The 21,177-nt window shown below is 37.6% G+C and overlaps 4 protein-coding genes across 5 annotated transcripts; all 4 read left to right on the forward strand.

The window, feature by feature from the left end:
- Window positions 1-2,451: 2,451 nt before the first annotated feature.
- Window positions 2,452-5,180, forward strand: LOC111784043 (dnaJ protein homolog). The gene is made up of 6 exons (XM_023664862.2): window positions 2,452-2,777; window positions 3,323-3,485; window positions 3,832-3,973; window positions 4,050-4,326; window positions 4,408-4,606; window positions 4,696-5,180. Exons 1-6 carry the CDS (start codon window positions 2,628-2,630, stop codon window positions 5,022-5,024), a joined length of 1,260 nt encoding a protein of 419 aa, XP_023520630.2. The 5' UTR covers window positions 2,452-2,627; the 3' UTR covers window positions 5,025-5,180.
- A 782-nt stretch (window positions 5,181-5,962) lies between these two features.
- On the forward strand, window positions 5,963-8,770 carry LOC111784060 (MD-2-related lipid-recognition protein ROSY1). Its single transcript, XM_023664885.2, has 4 exons — window positions 5,963-6,138; window positions 6,355-6,456; window positions 8,167-8,327; window positions 8,475-8,770. The coding sequence occupies exons 1-4, from the start codon at window positions 6,045-6,047 to the stop codon at window positions 8,607-8,609; spliced, it is 492 nt and encodes a 163-aa protein (XP_023520653.2). The 5' UTR covers window positions 5,963-6,044; the 3' UTR covers window positions 8,610-8,770.
- A 401-nt stretch (window positions 8,771-9,171) lies between these two features.
- Window positions 9,172-14,568, forward strand: LOC111784058 (protein IQ-DOMAIN 5). Of its 2 annotated transcripts, none has more exons than XM_023664883.2 (8): window positions 9,172-9,418; window positions 10,105-10,193; window positions 10,772-10,903; window positions 11,734-11,979; window positions 12,069-12,296; window positions 12,680-12,793; window positions 13,471-13,963; window positions 14,080-14,568. In XM_023664883.2, exons 3-8 carry the CDS (start codon window positions 10,817-10,819, stop codon window positions 14,223-14,225), a joined length of 1,314 nt encoding a protein of 437 aa, XP_023520651.2. In that variant the 5' UTR covers window positions 9,172-9,418; window positions 10,105-10,193; window positions 10,772-10,816; the 3' UTR covers window positions 14,226-14,568. The 2 variants fall into 2 exon arrangements, with proteins under 2 accessions (XP_023520651.2, XP_086979490.1); XM_087123364.1 differs by lacking the exon at window positions 9,172-9,418 and adding an exon at window positions 9,483-9,502.
- A 2,043-nt stretch (window positions 14,569-16,611) lies between these two features.
- On the forward strand, window positions 16,612-18,985 carry LOC111784059 (glycosyltransferase BC10). The gene is made up of 2 exons (XM_023664884.2): window positions 16,612-18,079; window positions 18,536-18,985. Exon 1 carries the CDS (start codon window positions 16,811-16,813, stop codon window positions 18,065-18,067), a length of 1,257 nt encoding a protein of 418 aa, XP_023520652.1. The 5' UTR covers window positions 16,612-16,810; the 3' UTR covers window positions 18,068-18,079; window positions 18,536-18,985.
- Window positions 18,986-21,177: the final 2,192 nt, after the last annotated feature.

The raw sequence follows: 21,177 nt of genomic DNA on the forward strand, positions 1-21,177 counted from the left end.
CATGGGTCAGTTCCCAATGATGTGTCCGAGCAAGTCAAGATGGTCGATATGTCCCGAGACATGGGATGGAGGAAAATTGTAGGCTTCTTTAATCATTAGAGTGCTCTCCGATGAGTCTTGAAGTATCTATATGATGGTCCATCAAAGCCGGTAGATATATTTCTTCAAGGTCTCCTTATGTGAAGAAAGCTTTAAGTCCGAGATGGTATAATGCTCATAATGCCTTTTAGTGAGATTTTGAGTTTTTTTAGTCTCGAGTGTTGTTAGAATAACATATATGTTTCGCATTCCGGCAGAGTTGTGTTAATTTCTTGTAATGAACAATATTGTATTTTTAAGGTTGGATATATATATATATATATATATATATATATATATATGATGGCCGTGCGACGCATCATTCAAATTTCTGCCCTATCAACTTTCGATGGTAGGATAGTGGCCTACTATGGTGGTGACGGGTGACGGAGAATTAGGGTTCGATTCCAGAGAGGGAGCCTGAGAAACGGTTACCATATCCAAGGAAGGCAACAGGCGCGCAAATTACCCAATCTTGACACGGGGAGGTAGTGACAATAAATAACAATACCGGGCTCTTCGAGTCTAGTAATTGGAATGAGTACAATCTAAATCTCTTAACGATGATCAATTGGAGGGCAAGTCTGGTGCCAACAGCCGCCGTATATATATATATATCTATTTTTTATTGTTTTTTCTAAATTTCATTATATATATATATATTAAATCATTATTTTAATTTATTTTTAAAAGTTGGAAAGCTAGAAATATTTAAATAAAATAAAAAAATAACAATTAAATCATTTTTTATAAAAATAAAAAATTAGAGAGCAAAAGACAAAATACTTTCAAGATAAGTTGAAGAGAAAAAAATCTATAAAGAGAAATAAAAACTTTAATAAAAAGAATTTCTTTTTAGAAAAAGAGAAATAAAGTTACAAAAATATGCAAAGCATATTAAAGTGATAATTTTTAGAGGGAAAAAAGGTTAAAGGGAAAATATTAGAAAATCAAATTATATAAAATAAAATAAAAATTATTGAGATATTTTTTTAGAAAAATGCTAGGTTAAATAAAAAAATACTCATAAATTTTATATTCTATTTTTTAAAAAGCCACAATATTATTAAATTACTCGAAGAGTAAAAATTCATTAGAATGTTAGAAAATCACCGCGATGACCTAAAAGCAACGCGGTGGTGATTAAGATGACTATGTGAATTAAGTATGAAAGAACGACATTAAGACACACCGACTTGTTGAGGATTATTGGGAGTGAGTCCCATATTGGTTAATTTAGTGTAAGATCATGGATTTATAAGCGAGCAATACTATCTCTATTGGTATGAGACCTTCCGGGGAAGCGGAAAGCAAATTCATAAGAGTTTATGCTCAAAGTGGACAATATCATTGTGGAGAGTCGTGAACCAATTCAATTCATAAATTTCTAGTTTATTTGAACCCGACTCAATTCAAACAGTAAGGTCGAACCGTTTGAGTTGGGTTTATTAAATTTTTTGGATTCTCGAATTTTTTTATCCACGAGGGTATTTTAGTAACTTGACCCATTTTCAAATGGGTGGGCCAAACATCTTCGGACTTTTTGACCATTGACTTTTCTAATACTTTTTTTTTTTCGAAGACTTGACTTGCATATCAAGATTCGTATAAAGCTCCAAAAATCAAAACACACACTTTTTTTCAAATCCCTTGGTTGACCATGACTGGGCTCGGGTCAACTTCATATGGGGCTCCCTACGTGTGCCCATGGTCCTTATGATTTTGTGCTAGCTCGATCGATCCTATTTTAATATAATATGTAAATAAGTCAAGAAAAACCTTAATAGGAGCAATCCTATTTTGAGCTAGTATTACTCTGTTTGAAATTTGACGGTAAAATAATAATAATACTATTTATCTTTATTTTAATTACTTATCATAAGGTTAAAAGTTAAATCATCAAGCGATAGACGCATTGTCTAACTAACTGGGTCAGTTATAACACGTATCTAATGGGTATTAAAATGTTTTTTTTTATAAATGAAATAATAATATTATTTATTATAATTAAAATAGATTGAATTCTTTAGAAATTTTATATACACGTTGGAATTGTTTAAATATTAAATTTATTCAAAATAAAAAATTATCAAATATTTGAATTTTGGTTGATTTAAATATATAATTATTAAAATTAAAAAAAAAATGTAATTATCTTATGTCTAGCCAATTTAACAGAATATTTAAATAATAAAAATGAAATGAAGGAAGCATCTAGAACATCTCCCATGCAAGGCAGTGCAGCATCCAACGGTCAACATCTTGCGAAACGGAAGAAGGAATTATAGACCGTTCTTTTGCAAAACGCGGAGGATTGGATTTCATCTCAACCGTACATGTCAGAGTTCCTTTCCCTCTATAAATTCGAAGTTTCCAACAGTTTTTTCAGTAAAGGGAGGAAAAAGTATAAACAACTTGGCATTTTCGTGCCCAGAACCTTCGTTTCATCGCTCAAAACTTTGATTCCACGAAAGCGGGATTCCGAATTCCGATCGGGTTTCGAACGATTTCGAAGGAGGAGGGTTTTAATCATCTGAAGCGAAGCGAGGATGTTCGGAAGAGCTTCGAAGAAGAGCGACAGCATGCGGTACTATGAGATCCTTGGAGTGTCCAAGAACGCGTCGCAGGATGATTTGAAGAAGGCCTACAAGAAGGCCGCCATCAAGAATCATCCTGATAAGGGCGGTGATCCGGAGAAGGTAATCGTAGTTTTGTTTTGAATTGTCTGTCTTCTTTCAGTTTCTGTTGAATCTGGCTGTGCATTTTGTTGATAGAAGTTTTTTTATTAATGTGGTCAAGAATTTGCTTCTTTTTGAAGTTATTTTTCAGTTAATCTGTGTTTCCACTGTTATATGGTGGTGTTGAATGTCACTGGTTTTGTTTGTGGGTTTCGTCGTCGATCATGATCCTAGCGCCATTTCCTGCCATGGAGTTAGAAAATGTAGAGATTACCATGGATTACGAGACTGCTATGTTTGTTAGGGTTTTTTTTCCCCTTTCTTCTCACTCTAGCGCCATTTCCTGCCATGGAGTTTGAGTCTCTGAATGAGCAGACCTCGAAATATACTGATACTTTTGTTTTCTTTATATAACTTGTGGTTTAGGTTCTTGCTATGGTATTTCGAATTTCAAATTTGCTTGAGAATTACTGCTGATTGTTATAATGGTCGTTATAAATCGTTTGAGCTCCTATTGACGGGATGGGTTGCGTATTTTCTGACGGAATACGCCATTGTTATTGCAGTTTAAAGAATTGGCTCAAGCTTATGAGGTTCTTAGCAATCCCGAGAAGCGAGAGATTTATGATCAGTATGGGGAGGACGCACTTAAAGAAGGAATGGGCGGTGGAGGTGGTCATGACCCCTTCGATATCTTCCAATCCTTCTTTGGCGGAAGCCCATTCGGGGGTCAGTGTTATGGACAAAACCATGTGATTTTTAATGCGTTACTTCATAATCATTGTCCGTCTTGCAATGTTTGGAGATACAGAGCTCTTGTGAGCTCTCAAATAGAAAATTCAATGATTTTTTAGCTTGTCTTCCCTCGAAATTAGTCCGTGTTAGGAATAGCGACTCTCACGTATAATATTGTTCACTTTGAGCATACTTTGGACTCTTCCCAAAACAGAGATGTATTCCTTACCTTTAAATTCACGATCATTCGTTAAATTAGGAACTCCCTCCCAACAATCCTCAACAGTCAGTGGGATGTGGATTTTAGCGACTCATTATGTACCCTATTGTTCTTATGCAGGTGGTGGTAGCAGCAGGGGCAGACGCCAGAGACGGGGAGAGGATGTGGTAAAACCCCTTAAGGTCTCCCTTGAGGATCTCTACCTTGGAACTACTAAGAAACTCTCTCTATCCAGAAATGTTCTCTGCTCCAAATGCAAAGGGTTAGCCCGTTTTCTCGCACTCTTTTGAATGTCAGTCTTGTTGTGGTGATGTTTATTGATGGTGGGGTTGTTTCAGTAAGGGATCAAAATCTGGTGATTCAACGAACTGTTCTGGCTGCCAAGGAACTGGAATGAAGGTAACAATCAGGCACCTCGGGCCTTCGATGATCCAGCAGATGCAGCAGCCTTGCAATGAATGCAAGGGTACTGGAGAAACAATCAGCGACAAGGACCGGTGTCCACAGTGCAAGGGAGAGAAAGTTGTACAAGAAAAGAAGGTTTTGGAAGTGATTGTAGAGAAGGGTATGCAGAATGGACAGAAGATTAAATTCCCAGGAGAAGCCGATGAAGCTGTATGTTGTGAATTAGAATTTGAAGTCAATCAGTGCATTGTTTTTTTATCCTTTTGTGATCCCTTTTTGTTCTTTGTACAGTCTGATTCTGTCACTGGAGATGTAGTTTTTGTCATTCAGCAAAAGGATCACCCAAAATTCAAGAGGAAGGGAGATGATTTGTTTGTGGAGCACACTCTGTCGCTCATTGAAGCGCTCGGTGGCTTCCAGTTTGCGCTCACGCACTTGGATGGCAGGCAGCTGCTCATCAAAACAAACCCTGGAGAAGTTGTGAAGCCTGGTAAGAGCTCTGCAGAGATTGGTTTAACGTTATGAATTTAGTTTCCTCTCGTTGTCCTACTGAGATTTGGGAAATGTATGAAACTCCAGATTCATTCAAGGCCATTAACGACGAGGGAATGCCAGTGTACCAGAGGCCATTCATGAAAGGGAAGCTCTACATCCATTTCAGTGTAGACTTCCCGGAGTCGTTGAGCGCAGAGCAGATGAAAGCTCTGGAAGCTGTGTTGCCATCAAAACCATCATCATCCAAGCTGACGGACATGGAGGTGGATGAATGTGAGGAGACGACCATGCACGACGTCAACATTGAAGAGGAGATGCGGAGGAAGCAGCATCAGGCGCAAGGCGAAGCCCACGAAGAAGATGAAGACATGCACGGCGGCGGGCCTCAGCGAGTGCAGTGTGCCCAGCAGTGATCCGTTTTTTAGATGAAATTAACGTGAAATTTGACTCTAAAAATGGTAGTGTGGGTTGTTTGGGGATGAATGGTTGACGAACTCCCGTCTTGTTAATTGTGGATTTTGACTGTGCCAATACTGATACACAATATATAAATCAATCACATTCTCATAGTTCGACCGTCAATAGAGAGATTATATTAAAATGTTTTACATTCTTTTACAATAAGTCATCGGAGATTTGCGAGAACTTCAGCAATGTAAACGTGCACTAGCTAAAGAGAATGCTCAGGTGGTATGTATACACCCACCTGGTGGGTTCACGCTCCTGTTCATAGGTGTACCACGCTCATGTTCCTTGGTTACACCTATGAAAAGATAGGTCCTTCTATAATCATTCCTATACCGATCAAGGAGTAGCTGCAAAGATCATGTAATCGAAGCTAGAGTAGTGCATTTATGTTTAAGTTGAAAGCTATTCGTAAGTAATTATTTTTGTGGTAAGAATCTTCACTTTGATCCATCCCCTCTTGGGAACATCTTATTTCTATTATTTATTTTTATTATATATATTTGTTTTTTTTTTTGTTATATATATATATATATATATATATATATATATATATATTTTTTAGATTTTAGTTCTTATCCTTAATTTTGTTCTTTAAAATGCTTTAATAATTTGATACGAATCTCTTTGTCTGGACTTGATATAAATAATATAATATTTAGAAATTTGGCATTTTCTTTTGCATATTAATAAAAATTTTAAAATTTAAAATTTAAGGATATTTTTGAAATAAAAATATGGATATTTCGCAGATAAATATCAAATTTATAAATAGTTTTATTAATTTAGTTATAAATAAATAATAATAATAATAATTTGCAGGTACCAACAGATGGCAGTATTTTATTGGTCCATTTTGCCGTCATTATAATGTATTTTTCTATCGCTCGTCGTGGAGTTTTCTTCTTTCTTCATCGTCACCCATTTCCCTTCAGATCGGCCCTTCAACGCCGATCATCCACGAGATCATGGACGGGCGAATGTTCAGTCGCATCCTCTTTCTTCTCTTCGCGGTTCATTTACTCTTGCCGGCCATCTCCGCTGCCAAATTCGACTATTGCGGTCAGTTTCTCTCTTTCAACCTTCAATTTCTTCACTTTTCTATTTCGTCGGAAATAACCTAAGGACGAGTTCGCCTTCTTTTTGTTCTTTGGTTTCCGATCGTCGTGATTCGAGATAAGAAAGAAATTACCCGAGGAAAAGGAACTTATGACTGTTTTGCATTCTGGATTTTTCTATTTTTTGATTAATTGATGTTTGATTGTGAATTGGAACCAGACAAGAGAGGTAATTATCCTGTGAAGGTCGATGGACTTAAAGTATCTCCTTATCCAGTGAAGGGTGGGAAGCCTGCCACGTTTGCCGTTTCAGCCTCTACTGGTAAGCTTTGGTACTTTGCATGCTCCAATTAGTTATCTAAAGTTTAATCTGCTTACCCTCTCTCACCTTACCTTTTGGCTTATGATTCATATTTGGTAAGGACTAAGGGTACCAGAAACCTAATTATGGCTGTTTGTCATGCGCTGTAAATTGTTATTGTAGCTATGGCCTAACATTGATTGGAGAGGTTTCCTCTGGCCCTTCTGCTATGGAATGAAATTGAAGTGTTTGATATGGATCTTAAACTTCTGTTCAAGCTATTCATATTTGTGGCAAACCTTAATGACTTGTAGTATTTAAGCAATCTTGTTAGATTTTTATAGCAATTTGAAGAAGTCAACTGTAATCCTAGTGAGAAAAAGCACACCTTAAGCCTTGCAATGATCTAACCATCTCCACTCAGATTGAGATCCATGTTTGGTCGTGCACGAATGCTCTATGCAAATCCGAAAAAATTATTAACTGGATGAATGGATGTAATGGAGGTGAAAGTAGGAGCTATTGCACTTTAGCGTGCCTCATGCTTTAGAAAACATTGGTTTATCCTTTGTTTTTTCCACACTAATTCTCGAAGCACTTCATTTTGAATTTTTTTTGCTCCCTCCAATCCTTGTGTTTAGCTGAGGTCTAAATGGTCTCCTCTTAATTGTACTTCCGGTCTTCCCAGTGAAAGCCCATTTGTCAAAAGGTGATTGGTTGACATGTGATGAGGGACCAAGTGACACACTTCTTAGACAATGACAAACTACATGTGAATTGCTTGGATGGATGCTTACTATGATTTTTGGAAAATTTTAATTGATGATGTACATTATGTATGATTATCAGACTTTGGTGAAGATCCAAATGATGAAACTGAAACTTAAGGGTCTTATGTTATAAGAAATGTTATCAAGTGGTGTGTGCACTTGTGATCACCAGTTTTCCTTCAGAATCTCTCATAAGTGTTTTACTTTTGTGGATAATTTTTTCTGACATTGTTGTTTAGGTTGCTGGTTTAAAGTTGGCTTTCTCAGTCAACCATAGGTGCATATGTTTTTTTCTCCAGTGAATGTTCTTGTTCCTCATCATTTTTGCTAAAGAATTAAGCACTGTTCTTGAGACAGGCCTTCTGCGTCAAACCCTCAACTAGAAAATTGGAACATATTTTTCTTACCTTTTGTAAACCCTTTGTGAATCTCCCTGATATCAGTTTTGTGGTAATGTGGAACTTACTGGGAAGTGTTAAGGCAATATGTACTTTCTGACAGCTAAGTTCATTTGCATCTATTCTTATCCTCGTTTAGAAACTCCTCGTGTATGTGCAGCATCCTGATAATTAAACATGTTTATCGAAGGTTTCCCGCAATATTATATATTTTGCACCAGTTTTTAGTTGTTCTAGTAACCATATTTCATTGCACTATAATTTATTCAGAAGACTTCAACGACGATCCAGATCCAGTAAGACGATTCAGTAAAAGCTAGGTGATATTACATTTTTATTTTAATGAGCAGGTGCAATCCCTCTTATGAAACCAACTGGTCTGATATAGTATTATTTAGTTATTGTTCCTATAACCATCTGATTAGATGCTCTTCTACCATAAATAAAGATGGTGGTAGCCTTATGGGAAATTATAAACACCAACTAGGCTGGCTAACCGGGACGTAGAGGATGGTGCACTGCTGTTGGAATTTCATCTAACAATTATAATTTGTTCCATGCAGAGACGAATCTCTCCGGTGGAAAGTTCGAGGTCGAGGTTTCTTTATTTGGCGTGCATATACATTCCGAAAGTCATGATCTTTGTGAAGAAACTTCTTGTCCTATTAAACCTGGAAAATTCTCGTTATCCCACTCGCAAAGCTTACCTCCATTTACGCCACCAGTAAGTCTTGTTTTATAGATTAATGCTCTCTCTTTACCAACATGTCATGTTGCTTTACAAGTTTCTTTGATCACCCATCTTCGTTCCCAATTTTATTCTGAATCTTGCTTTGCTAAAGTTGCCTGAATCTTGAAATTTATACTACAGGGTATGTATTCTGTGAAAATAATATTGCAAGATACGGATAAGGAGCAGTTGACTTGCATCAGCTTCAAGCTCAAAATTGTTTTTGGTGACGAGAAATCAGCAATACCTGAAGAATCCTTGGTTGCTGAGAGTTGAAAATTGCCAGTTGAAGTTAATGTTCTTGCAACTTTCTCTGTTTTTCAACTTCAGTATGTGTAATATTTCGACTACTGCTACTACAAGGATTTGACCCGACTCGTGTTGTTGTTTGTGTGTTTATAAAATCTTCTGGACAAATATGCTAGCTTTCTTCGACATCCCGCTCGGGTATAATCTGGTTGGTTTTTCTCGACTTTCGATCAAAATCAACTCTAAACCGAACTTTGGTTCAAGAAAAATAGTAAATAGAGATTGGAATTCTTAGCCTATTGCTTGTTATAAATTAAATAAATCCTAACAAATCTATCATACCTCAATACCCATGTTAAATTTGTTTTCCTTTTAGCGATCCAAATCTAATAAATAAATTTAAAAATTATTTTCTCGAAAGTTATAATAAAATTAGAATTATTAAAATTCTGAATTCCATAAAAAATGAAAAATGAACAGTTGAAGAACAAACGTGCGTCCAATCATGAAGGCCAGGCGTGGGGTCTCACCACGAATTCATTTCAATGGGATGGATGCAGACTCGCCACCTAAAACGTCGTCGTTCCCTTGCAGTTCCAATATTTTCCCGGGCGGGGTTTTTTCTTTTACCTCTTTGCCCTTCGCTCTGGCTCACTTCTTTTTATCAGGTTGAAGATGACGGACCTCGTGTTGCTGAAACACATGATGGGTGGTGGATAGAATGAGTCTACTGCGACAAATCTTCAACCAATTTGAAAATTTTTGGTGACCCAAATGATTGAACTCAGTTGGGGTTGACTAATTTTGACTGCTTGATGGATCAAACGGCTCCTAAGGTATCATCGCCCTTCCCCCACACTTCCCTCATTGACTTTCTTGCTCTTCAACTTCCTTCCACTCACTATGAACTGAGTTCTTAGGTCAATTTCTCTTTTCTGGACACTAATTTGTGTGGATCTGCTCTGTTTTAGTTACTGTGCTGTTTGTGCTACTCAAACTCGAGTTCTGATCCTGTTCTTGTTCGTTTTTAAAAGGGTTTTGTTGCTTTGGCTACCAGCATTGCTTGAGCATTTTAAACTTTCAAGTGCTGTTTTGGGTTCGATTGTTTGATTTAGATGCTTAAATTATGTAGGAGGATGTAATTTGCATTTGGGGGTTTTACTATAGGTTTCGGTGTTCTTGAGTCTTCTGGGAATTCTTTTATTTGTTTTGGTTCCTAATAAATGTGCTCAAGAACAAGGCCAGGCCTCTATATTTCTCTTGCAGAATTGTTCATCATTGATGCATGTTCATGAAGTTCTCCTTCTGTTAATGTTTTTCTTGTGTTGGGTCACCCACCTGATATCATTACTACTCATATTGAGATGAACATTGATATAGGAGGATGGAATTCATGATATGGGAACTTCATTTTGCTACTTTAAACTTGTAAATTTTTGTTTGGGAGTTTGTGAACTTTATCTCTATCAATATTGTGGTGGGAATGTTTTTAATGGTGAAGTTCATCTTCTGTTCTCTATAGGTTGCGAGAAATCTGGGAAGTTCGGAATCGTGGTAACTGAAACGAACTTGATTGACTGCGTTGAAGTGTGGTGATCCAAAATTGTTGAGGTTGGTGCCTCTTCACATTCAACAATAGTTTTCTTTTGTTCATTTGGTGCCTCTTTGGGCTTTCCCTCAAGGTTTTAAAACGCGTCTGCTAGGGAGAGGTTTCCACACTCTACCCCGTTTGTAACAGCCTAAGTTTACCGCTAGCATATATTGTTCTTTTTGGGCTTTCCCTCAAGATTTTAAAACGTGTCTACTAGGGAGAGGTTTTCACACCCTTATAAGAAATGCTTCGTTCCCCTCTCCAACCAATGTGGGATCTCACAATTCACCCCCTTGGTGGCCCAGCATTCTCGCTTACACACCGCCCGGTGTCTGGCTCTGATACCATTTGTAACAGCCCAAGCCCAAGCCCAAGCCCACCACTAGCATATATTATCCTCTATGAGCTTTCCCTTCCAGGCTTCCCTCAAGGTTTTAAAACGCGTCTGCTATGGAGAGGTTTCCACACCCTAAGTTTGTTCATTTTTAGAACATTCATTTTTAGAACATTCATTTTTAGAACATGCAACGAACTACTTTTCCTTCTGCAGTATTTACTTTCTTGTTTTCTTTTCTAACATGTTCTTTTTGAACCACAGTTTCTAGCTGTTGGTCTGTTCTTAGCCAACACTATTGAATGCACCATGGGTGTTTCAGGAAAATGGTTCAAAGCGTTAGTCGGTTCGAAGAAATCGGAAAAATCTCAGTCATCAGAACATGACGAAAATGCGGTATCTATACCCTTCCCATCAATGTTCGATGATAATTTTTGTTTTTACTTATTACTTGATCTATCTATTTGTCACACGAGTTTGAATTTCATAGTTCCGTATGTGAAAGGAAGCTAATTAACACCTAAAGTTAGAACTATAACTTTTGTTAGACTCATGCGAAGTTTCTTCGAAAAAGTAATGAGAAAACTTCCTTTTTAGCCCTTGAGTTTCGAGTATAGTTCCCGTTTTGGTTCCTCGATTTCAAAATGTTGCACTTTTACCCTTACTCAAGGTAAAAATGTAACATTTGGAACCAAAAGGATATAAGTCCCAAAAATAATCTCTTTGAAAGCAAGTTTGTTGGCAATTATAGCATCACGATTCACGTAAAAAATGGAGTACTTTTTTCGCAACGGAAGAAAAAGTAGTGTCGGTTAAATCACCCGTCGAAGCTACATTGCTTTGTAAAAAGAAGATACCAATAAACTTTTTCGTTACTTATTATCTTGATGCCACACAGCCATTTCATGCATATTCTGCTAGAATCAGGTAGCTAATTAGCATTGGTTTTGTGATCAATATGATCCCCTTTGTTGGAAGGTGGGAAGTTTAGGCTGTGGCTGCAAGGATTTCGAGCATCTTTCATGCTCAGTGACTTGGGGTCGGTCGATTAGGGAAGAGTGGGTGTTGAAACTTCTACTATTGTAGACCTTAATTACTCTTAGAAACTTTTATGCCTCTGTATACGCTCGTATTTTCCCCGTGAAGACAGATGGCTGAATCTCCAGTTACGTTCTTGATTTTTTCTTGCGAACTAATTGAAATACGTTATCCCTTTAATCATACAGAGGACAGTTACGAACAAGTTTTGGCATCGGAGAAAGCATTCTGTTGATATCGATGCTGATAAACTTCAGCACGAGTTCAATTCAAATTTTACCCCATTTGTTGAAGAGTCCAATGCCCTTTCGGATCCAGAAGCCGCTTCTATTCCTTCTGGTTCACTTCAAACATGTGATGCATTGCGTAGTCGACAGAATGATATAGAAGAACAGGCGGCTATACGTATCCAAACAATGTTTCGATCGTTTCTGGTATTGCCACGCATAATGTCTGCTATATTTTACTTTAAAGTTTTTCAGCTATCTATTTTTGTAATGAAACAATGAAAATTTCCATTCAGGCTAGAAGAGCTCTCCGAGCTCTGAAGGGATTGGTTAGACTTCAAGCTCTTGTTAGGGGTCATGCTGTCAGAAAACAAGCTGCAATAACTCTTCGCTGTATGCAAGCTTTAGTGAGAGTCCAGGCTCGTGTTCGAGCAAGGCGTGTACGTATTGCATTGGAAAGTGAAACTGCACAGCAGAAAATTCAACAACAACTTGAAAACCAAGCCCGTGTTCGTGAAATTGAAGTAAGAACAATAATTTTTTTGTGTGATTACAAACATAAAACATTGTATACTTGTATGTGCATTTTTATAGTTAGACTAGATCAATTTTAGATGGTCAAACTTATTTTGCCGTAAGGATATAATTCTCCCCGTTCTACCGTCCAAAACAAGGCCGACCACAGGGCGAGTTTCACTTTCACGACTGAACTTATTAGAATAGTATTAGCCGCCTATCCCGATAGAAAACGAAATAATAGAAAGAACAGGATTCCATTTTGGACTTGTGTCACAATATTACATTGCTTGATGTCTTTATAACATATAACTGATAGCCGAGTGCTTTTTGTGATACTCTTAACCGAGCGTGGTTACGTTACTCTTAACCGAGCGTGGTTACGTTACAGGAAGGTTGGTGCGACAGTGTTGGATCGGTTGAAGAAATTCAAGTAAAATTATTAAAAAGGCAGGAGGCTGCAGCTAAGCGTGAGAGAGCTATGGCATATGCTCTGGCTCATCAGGTAGAACACTTTCATCCCTCATCTGCTCTATTTGTTGAGTGCATTTCCTACTTACCCCTTTAGCTGTCAGTCAATTGGCTTTCCTTTTCCAAGAAAATGGAAACAAATTCGGGTGTTTATTTGATGCCTCCGATAGTACTAGATGTATTGTAAGTAGCTCACCGCTAGCAGATATTGTCCTCTTCGGGCTTTCCCTTCTAGGCTTCCCTTCAAGGTTTTGAAATGCGTCTGCTAGGGAGAGGTTTCCGCACCCTTATAAAGAATGCTTCGTTCTCCTCTCCAACTGATGTGGGTTCTCACAATCCACCCCCTTGGGGGCTCAATGTCCTCGCTAGCACACCGCCCCGTGTCTGGCTCTAATACCATTTGTAACAACCCAAACCCACCGCTAGTCAAATATTGTTCTATTTGAGCTTTCCGTTCCAGGCTTCCCCTTAAGATTTTGAAACGTCTATTAAGGAGGGGTTTTCACACCCTTATAAAGAATGCTTCGTTCTCCTCTCCAACAGATGTGGGATCTCACAATCCATCTCCGAGCATTCTTGCTGGTGCGCCATCCAGTGTTTGACTCTGATATCATTTGTAACAACCCAAGCCCACCGCTAGCAGATATTGTTCTCTTTAGGCTTTTCTCCTTCCAGGTTTCCACACTCTTATAAATTTTCTCTGACCTCCAGTGGCAAGCAGGATCGAGACAGCAGGCTGCCCTCTCCGAGTTCGAACCTGATAAAAGCAGCTGGGGTTGGAACTGGTTGGAAAGATGGATGGCTGTTCGTCCATGGGAAAACCGCTTTCTCGATATTAATCTCAGAGACGGTGTGATGATTCGCGAGAACAGATCAGCCGAGGGAAAAAGTAACACGAAATCCTATTCAAAAACGACCGGCAAGAAACCAAACTTAGTGACTGATCAATCAAACCTCTCAAGCCAAAAAACTGCTGCCTCACACTCTGATGGATATGGTTCATCATCTCCCACTCAATCACCTGGCATTGTAGAGGTATCCAGTGCACAGATTCAAAAGCCCAAGTATAAAGTTCGAACTGAGAGGCCATTCGACGAAGTCAAGCCTAAAGTAGATACCGGTTTGAGATCCCATAGCAATCCGAAAGAGAGATCCACACCATTGGTAAAAAACGCTAAGAAGCGATTATCCATGCCTAACAATGGTGAGTTTGCCAAGTATTTTTACTCGTAGTCTCTCGTTCGGTATGCATAACGTAGATGTCTGTTATGTGATATTTGATATTTTTGTTAGCTCTTGATCTGCATTTTATTTGAACAGTTGCAGACCCCGGTAGTCAAAATCAAAGGGCGAGAAATTCCAATAGAACTGCTGGCAAAGTGACCGTGACCAAGTTCGTCAACGACAAACCCAAGCCGATCGCAAGAGGTGACTCGAAATCTGCAAATCCCGGATCACAGAATTGATATGTGAACTAAACACATTCCAAACGGTGAGTATAGTCTTCGAGGAGGTGCTGCAGGATCATGTGTAAATAGGGCAATGCCATGTTGTGGTCGGGTCGGGTCGGGTCGGTCACGCGCAAACTTGTGTTCCTTTGAATTTCTGAGTTTAATTCTTAGTGAGGTCTCTGGGAATAAGGTTGGTATGTTTGGATGAGTCCTGTAATTATCATCTCTATCTATGGTCTTCAAACCATGTGGCTCTTTGGCACTTCTTCATTCCCTTGCTCCCTTCTATTTTTGTTGTGAACTTATGGCTGAAAGCCACTCTTGATGTAGAAAACAAATACTATATGGCTTTTTTTTACTTGCCCCGCTCGAAGAAGGTTACAACGATCGAGAAAAATTAGTCATTCCCGAGTTCGAATGGATTCGTCGAGAACTAAGTATGAAGGAATAGTTCAACGATTAATTTAAACCCTCTAATTATTTCTCCTAGGCCAACGTATTTCCCCGAGAACCTGTAAATACTTCTACTACAAAAAAAAGTTGTGATAAGAAACGCTCAATTTTTCGTGCTCGTGCTACGGTTAAGCGATCCTCTTCGGATAATTTGTCCAACCCAAGGATAGCTATAATGTCCTACCGTTCTTTGTAACATATCATAGTCTCGACCATATTCAACTAATTTAAAAACTATATATTTAAGTTAAAATTAATTAGATATTCAATTATTTTTTTTAAGTAAAAAAGTCAACCATTTGGTTGACCAAACAAAATGGGTTAGACCTACCCATTATTTTATTTTTCATCAATAAAATATATAAAATTTTACAAAGGTTTAGATAATTTTGGAAAATAAAGTGAAGCAGCCTTTTAGAATTTTTAGGAATTAAACATTTTTTAATTACGTTTAATTAATTAAATAAATAAAACAATATTTTATTTTTATCTTTAAATTTTGAATTAAAAAAAAAAATTTACGTGACCGAATGACTTATGATGGTCGACAACATCCCGAGACTCGGGATGACGTCAAGACATATGGACCCTGTCGACGGGGATCGAGATGACAAACGATTGAACATGCACGCGCAGGCGGCGTGTGTGGTCGAACAAGCTTGAATTCCGCACAAGCGATATTCGATGGGCGAAGACAAACCTAGCCTAAGGTCCAACGAAGCCACAAATCCGGGGCGAAAAATATATATGGGGCTTAATTCCCCTCAAGGCTAGTCGTGAGCGTGTCAAAATCACGACGCTGCACGACAAAAAATGTAGGACCGTGACAGTTGGTAGTTTTTTGTTTAATTCTTAAAAAATGGATAATCTTTAAAACGATTATCTACTAAACTAATTCTAATTAAGCAGAGTAGAATCACAATTCACGATGGTGCCTCTTGGAAAGTCAGTGAGGACAACAATAAGTTATGACTCCCACACGTAGACAAATAAACAAGGCAGTAGTTACGTTCAGGTGGCGCTTATTCAACCACGTAAGGGTCAACACAAATAAATGTCAAGATGCGAGTTATAGAACATTGTATCATCTAACACATACACACAAAACACTTGAAATTGACATAGAATAAAGCAGTGAGAAAATCTACTTAAAACGTGCAACTAAGCTTCTTTCTGGTTTTAAAAGTCATAATGCCACAATTCACGACGATGGTGCCCTTAGAAAGTCATCAAGGGTGACAATAAGTTGCGACTCCCACGCGCAGCAGACAGATAAACAAGACAATATTGACCTTCAAGTGGCGTTTATACAAAAGTTGATACAAATAAATGACATGATGCTCTTGAGAACGGTGGATTATATAACATAAAAATAAAAAAATAAAAAAATAAAATAATGTGCAAATGGATAGAAAACGTGCAATTAATGCTAAAATAAAATTACCAACTTTTATTTTATTTTTAGAAGTCATAATTACACATGGAATGCATTTATTTATTAAAAACGATGGAAGCATTTAATTTAACTAAATAAAATTTAGGAACAAGACCAGCACCAAACATATTAATATAAATATTAAAAGAAATTTATTAAATTAATTTAATGAACAAGTTTCTAAATTTCAAGTTTTAATTATTAAAATTTTTAAATTTCTTAAATCACATCAATTAATTTTTAAATTTCAATTTATTACTTATAAAATATAAAATAAGAACAAATGTATATTAATTTTAAAATTTTAAATTTATATAGTTTAAATTAATAAAAAACACATAAACTTTTAAAAATAATATTAATATTTACTTAGATATTTTTTTATTTATTTAGAACACTTTTAAAAATTAGTTTATATTAAATATAATAGTAAGAGTAAAAAAAAAAAAAAAAAAAAAAAAAGACTAAATATTTTTATTAATTTAACAGTAATTTTACATAAATGCAACTGACCGTACTGTTTATTATTAGTAATAATAAATAATAAAAAAATCCGGCGAAAGGCTGCCCATTTTGTCTTCGGGCAGCTGCATTGAAGCTCAGTCTTCGTCTCCGCCATCGCAATTCTCTGAAGCTTTTCTCTGTCTCTGGTGTTGTTGTTGTGTGTGAAGAGAGAGAGAGAGAGAGAGAGAGGTGAGAGGAGCTCAGTTTGATGAATCTAAGCTCTCCCAGAAACCCTAATTCTCCGCCATTTCATCTTCCTTCAGCCACAATTCCAGACCCTCATCACCATTTTTCCCATTCTGGAACTCCCAGATTTTCATCCACTTCTTCCCATTTTCCCGCCGCCTTCAGACTCGTAATTCCTCTCCCACTTCCCTCCATGTTCTCAACCCCATTCGTTCTCTCCTTCTCCCTCCTCCTTTCTCTCCCAATCCTCTTCCTTCTCGCCCCGAGATTCATCCCTTCAACCCCTCAATCAATCCCAATCGCCTCCCCTGACGAACACGACGATCTCTTCCTCTTCAATCGCGCCGCCGCCGGATCTAATCCCAATAACCCATCTGCCTTCTCGCGTCTCTCTTCCACTAACCCCAAATTGAAGATTGCGTTCCTCTTTCTCACTAATTCTGACCTCCATTTTGCTCCTCTTTGGATTCGATTCTTCCCCAATAACTCAGATCTCTACAATCTTTATGTTCATGCTGATCCCTCTGTTAACATTACGCGTCCTGCCGGCCCTTTTTTGGGTCGTTTTATTGTTTCCAAGCGGACTTATCGTGGGTCTCCCACGCTTATCTCTGCCATGCGCCGCCTCATTGCGACGGCCATTATTGATGATCCGGCCAATGCGTATTTCGCTCTCTTGTCTCAGTATTGTATCCCTCTTCATTCCTTTTCTTATGTTTATAACTCTCTGTTTTCTTCGACCACTTTTGATTCGACTTCCTCTAAATCCGAGCTGACCCATCTCGGTGTGAGAATTCGATTCAAGAGTTTTATTGAGATTGTATCGAAAGAACGGCATCTTTGGCAGAGGTATAATGCGAGGGGTCGCCTCACCATGATGCCTGAGGTTCCCTTTGAGAAGTTTCGTGTTGGATCCCAGTTCTTCGTGTTGACTAGAAAGCACGCGTTGCTGGTTGTTAATGATCGGATGTTGTGGAGGAAATTTAAGATTCCTTGCAAAACTTCTGATGATTGTTATCCTGAAGAACACTATTTTCCAACTCTTCTTTCGATGATGGATCTGAATGGCTGTACCCAATACACTCTTACTCGTGTTAATTGGACTGGGACTGCTAATGGCCATCCATATACTTATCGAAGTTCAGAGGTTTCTCCTAAGCTTATTCACCAGCTCAGGAAATCCAACTATTCCGATTCTTACTTGTTTGCCCGGAAATTTACTCCGGATTGCTTGAAACCGCTGATGGGTATTGCCAAATCTGTGATTTTCCGGGATTGAGACCTCTCTCTGGTAAGTTGGATGCGCTAAGAAGTTGTCTGTTTACTTGTTTTGCTTTTTTTCCCTTTGATTTAAGAATTAGTTTGAGAAGAATGAAGATTTCATCTGTTCTTTGTCTATTTTACTGTTGTGGTTGTAGGATTAGAGAGACCCACATGAATCATTGGAAAATTTTGATGGTGTTTCTAAATTGACCGCCATTAAACTTGAAACAGACAACTTCTAGTCTAGTCTGAAACTTGAAGTTTTGAATGGACTTCATTTTTGTTGCACTTAGAGACGTGAAGAACATGAACAATTTGTTCTTAGCAATCTTGATTCATGTAATTCATTTCAAAAACTTGCCTTCTTCTTAAGGAGAGTAAACATAGAAATAAGAACAATCCACAAGTCCAATTTACAGTAGATTTGTACTCTTTTGGCTAGCTAGTGAGCGCATCTGATGTCCTGGTGCCTTAATTATTACAGGTTAAAGACATGAAAAAAGATGTCAGGCCAGTGCTGTAGCGTTACTTCTTGGTAATGAAGAAGAAAAAGAAAAAGTTTTGTGTGGGAATATGGTAATGAAGAGGCGCCAAAGTGCCCACAGCCTGCGAGCCCACAATCATCCAGACTGCAGAAGAAGAGGCAGTCCAGACAAAGCCACCGACAAAACTTTTGCATTTTCAAGGGGAAAAGAATAGTTGGGAAAAGAAAGAGATACGAGTGAAGCAGAATGCAAGGTACACTTGTCCAAAGCTGTATTTTATTTTGAATTTCTTCCACTTTTTATTCCTTGCATTTTGATCTGCTGGAAGAACTGAAACAAATAGAATCCTTCTCCTGTCTTTTCATGGTTTCCTTTTTGTACATATGTAATATCATGTGAGGAAGTTCCAAGATATCGAGAAATGGAAAGGAAGACTGTTCATGATTCTATGCTCTATGCTCTTCATTTTCTGCCTCTTTTCTTGTCTGAAACCTGCGCTTAGTTCTCCATTATTCTTCTTAATCCTTGTGTTCCATAGACTTGAGTTCATATAAACATGATTTGTGTATAGTAAGCAGGATTAACAAGCTTGAAACTTGTAGTTTGAGACAAACAAACTACGTCTTGAATATAGGTTAATGCTCTTAATCTGAAACTATCCTCTGATAATATTGGGGCTAAAGGGCGAAGACTTTGGAGTGCCGCGTGTCCAAAATTTAGAAACCACGACTCTCGCTTTCCCTACCTCATTTGCAACATGGCTGCGTTACCTACTTGTAGAACATGAGGCGGCCATGGGCAGGGGATCCGAGGAATGCAAGAGTCATTACGTGTTGGATTTAGATTCTAAATCTTGGACATGGAATGTTATCACTAGCTTGTGATGGTCTTGGGATAAATTTGCTTAGCTAATGCCTTTTTATCTTCTTCTTGTTGTGTTCAACTACATGTATTATCTTATGCCAATTCTAAGCTGAATCACCAAGTTGAATAGATGTTATGGTCTATGGAAGCAAACCCAAATCCACCGCTAGCCGATATTGTGCTCTTTGGGCTTTCCTTTGAGGAGCATCTGCTAGGGAGAGGTTTCTACACCTTTATAAAGAATGCTTTGTTCCCCTCTCCAACCGATGTGAGATCTCACAATCCACCCACCCTCTTTTGGGGTCCAATGTCCTCGTTGACACTCATTCTCTTCTCCAATCGTGGGATCTCACAATCCACTCTCTTCGGGGCCCAGCATCCTCGCTGACACTCGTTCCTCTCTCCAATTGATGTGGGATCTCACGTGATTACTGTCCTTAAGTTTGCGTGAACTTTCCAAGTGGATGGATTAATCACGGTTGTGGCAGCCACCATTGTTGTATACTCTTTTCCATTCATTTAATTTTATCCTTTTGAATCTTCATGATCTGTCTGACATGGGAATTAATTGGCAGGTTGAGTTCTTAACAGGAATATTAGTCTATAGAAATCTAGAAATTCTATGAAAATTTTGCAATCTTGAATGATGTTCTTTCATCAGAACCTTTTTTCTTTGCTGTTTAGTAAGATAGTAAGCTTGATGGATGGTTTCAACTGATATGCTGCTTTTGTTCCAAAATTATCTACAAATTCAGAGCTATTCTCTCCTTTCGGGTTAATCATATCTTTTCGATTATAATACTTGTCGAGTATTCTCCCTCGTCACGTTCAGTTCATGGACTTATTGTTCTTCTTCTTCTTCTTCTTCAATCTCGATATCGACATGTTCGTCGTCGAATTCTTGTATTTACATTCAACACATTTGTGAAATGTTTGAATCATTTTCTGAAGGTTTAACAGTTGATGTATTAGCCTTAAAACTTGTACCCATTTCATTACTAGTCTTTCTTATTGTTAGCAAAGCCCTTAATCTATTGCCGGGTTATTCTTGAGGTCGTGGACGTGTTGAGAGCATGACCGAACGATAATTTAGGCCAAGGAATGTCATGTAAACAATAAAGGGTTTCGAGGCAAGGAGCTCGAGTCATGGTGGCCACCTACCTTAACCTCTTACTAGTTAGCTCAACAATCAAATGTTGTAAGCTTACGACATTGTCCCACTAGACCGGAGGTGTGCACGAGCTGGACCTGACACTCACAAATAATTTTAAAAAATGACAGAGATACGAAGGAAAATAACTTTTAGAAAGACTATAATATTAATATAGAGGAAAGTTCGACACAAAACTACAAGTAGACCAAAGTAATCTGACAAATTAAGCGCTCAACTAATTGATTGACTAAACGTAAAAGAAAGTTGATAAATTACCTTTTTGGTCGGTTGTTTTTAAAGATCGAAATTTTATAATACAAGTCTATCGAGTCCCGATCACATGACAATTTTAGAAAACAAAATAACAATTTTTCTAATTCAAATAACAAATAATGAAATCTTCTTTTTTCTGAAAAAAAAAATTGAAATTCTGTTAAATTATTTTTGCACAAAAGTTTTATGTTTTATTTTTAATATATAGTATAGATAAGGTTTCTTCTTTTTTTTTTTTTTTTTTTTTTTCCAAAATATAATATTATGTTATATTATTTTTTTTAATAAAAAAATTAATCATAAAAATTTGTGATATATATATATATATATATATATATATATATGTGGTTT

The sequence above is a fragment of the Cucurbita pepo genome, chromosome 4 (genome assembly GCF_057944985.1).
Source record: "Cucurbita pepo subsp. pepo isolate OVF chromosome 4, ASM5794498v1, whole genome shotgun sequence".
Classification (NCBI taxonomy): Eukaryota; Viridiplantae; Streptophyta; class Magnoliopsida; order Cucurbitales; family Cucurbitaceae; genus Cucurbita; species Cucurbita pepo.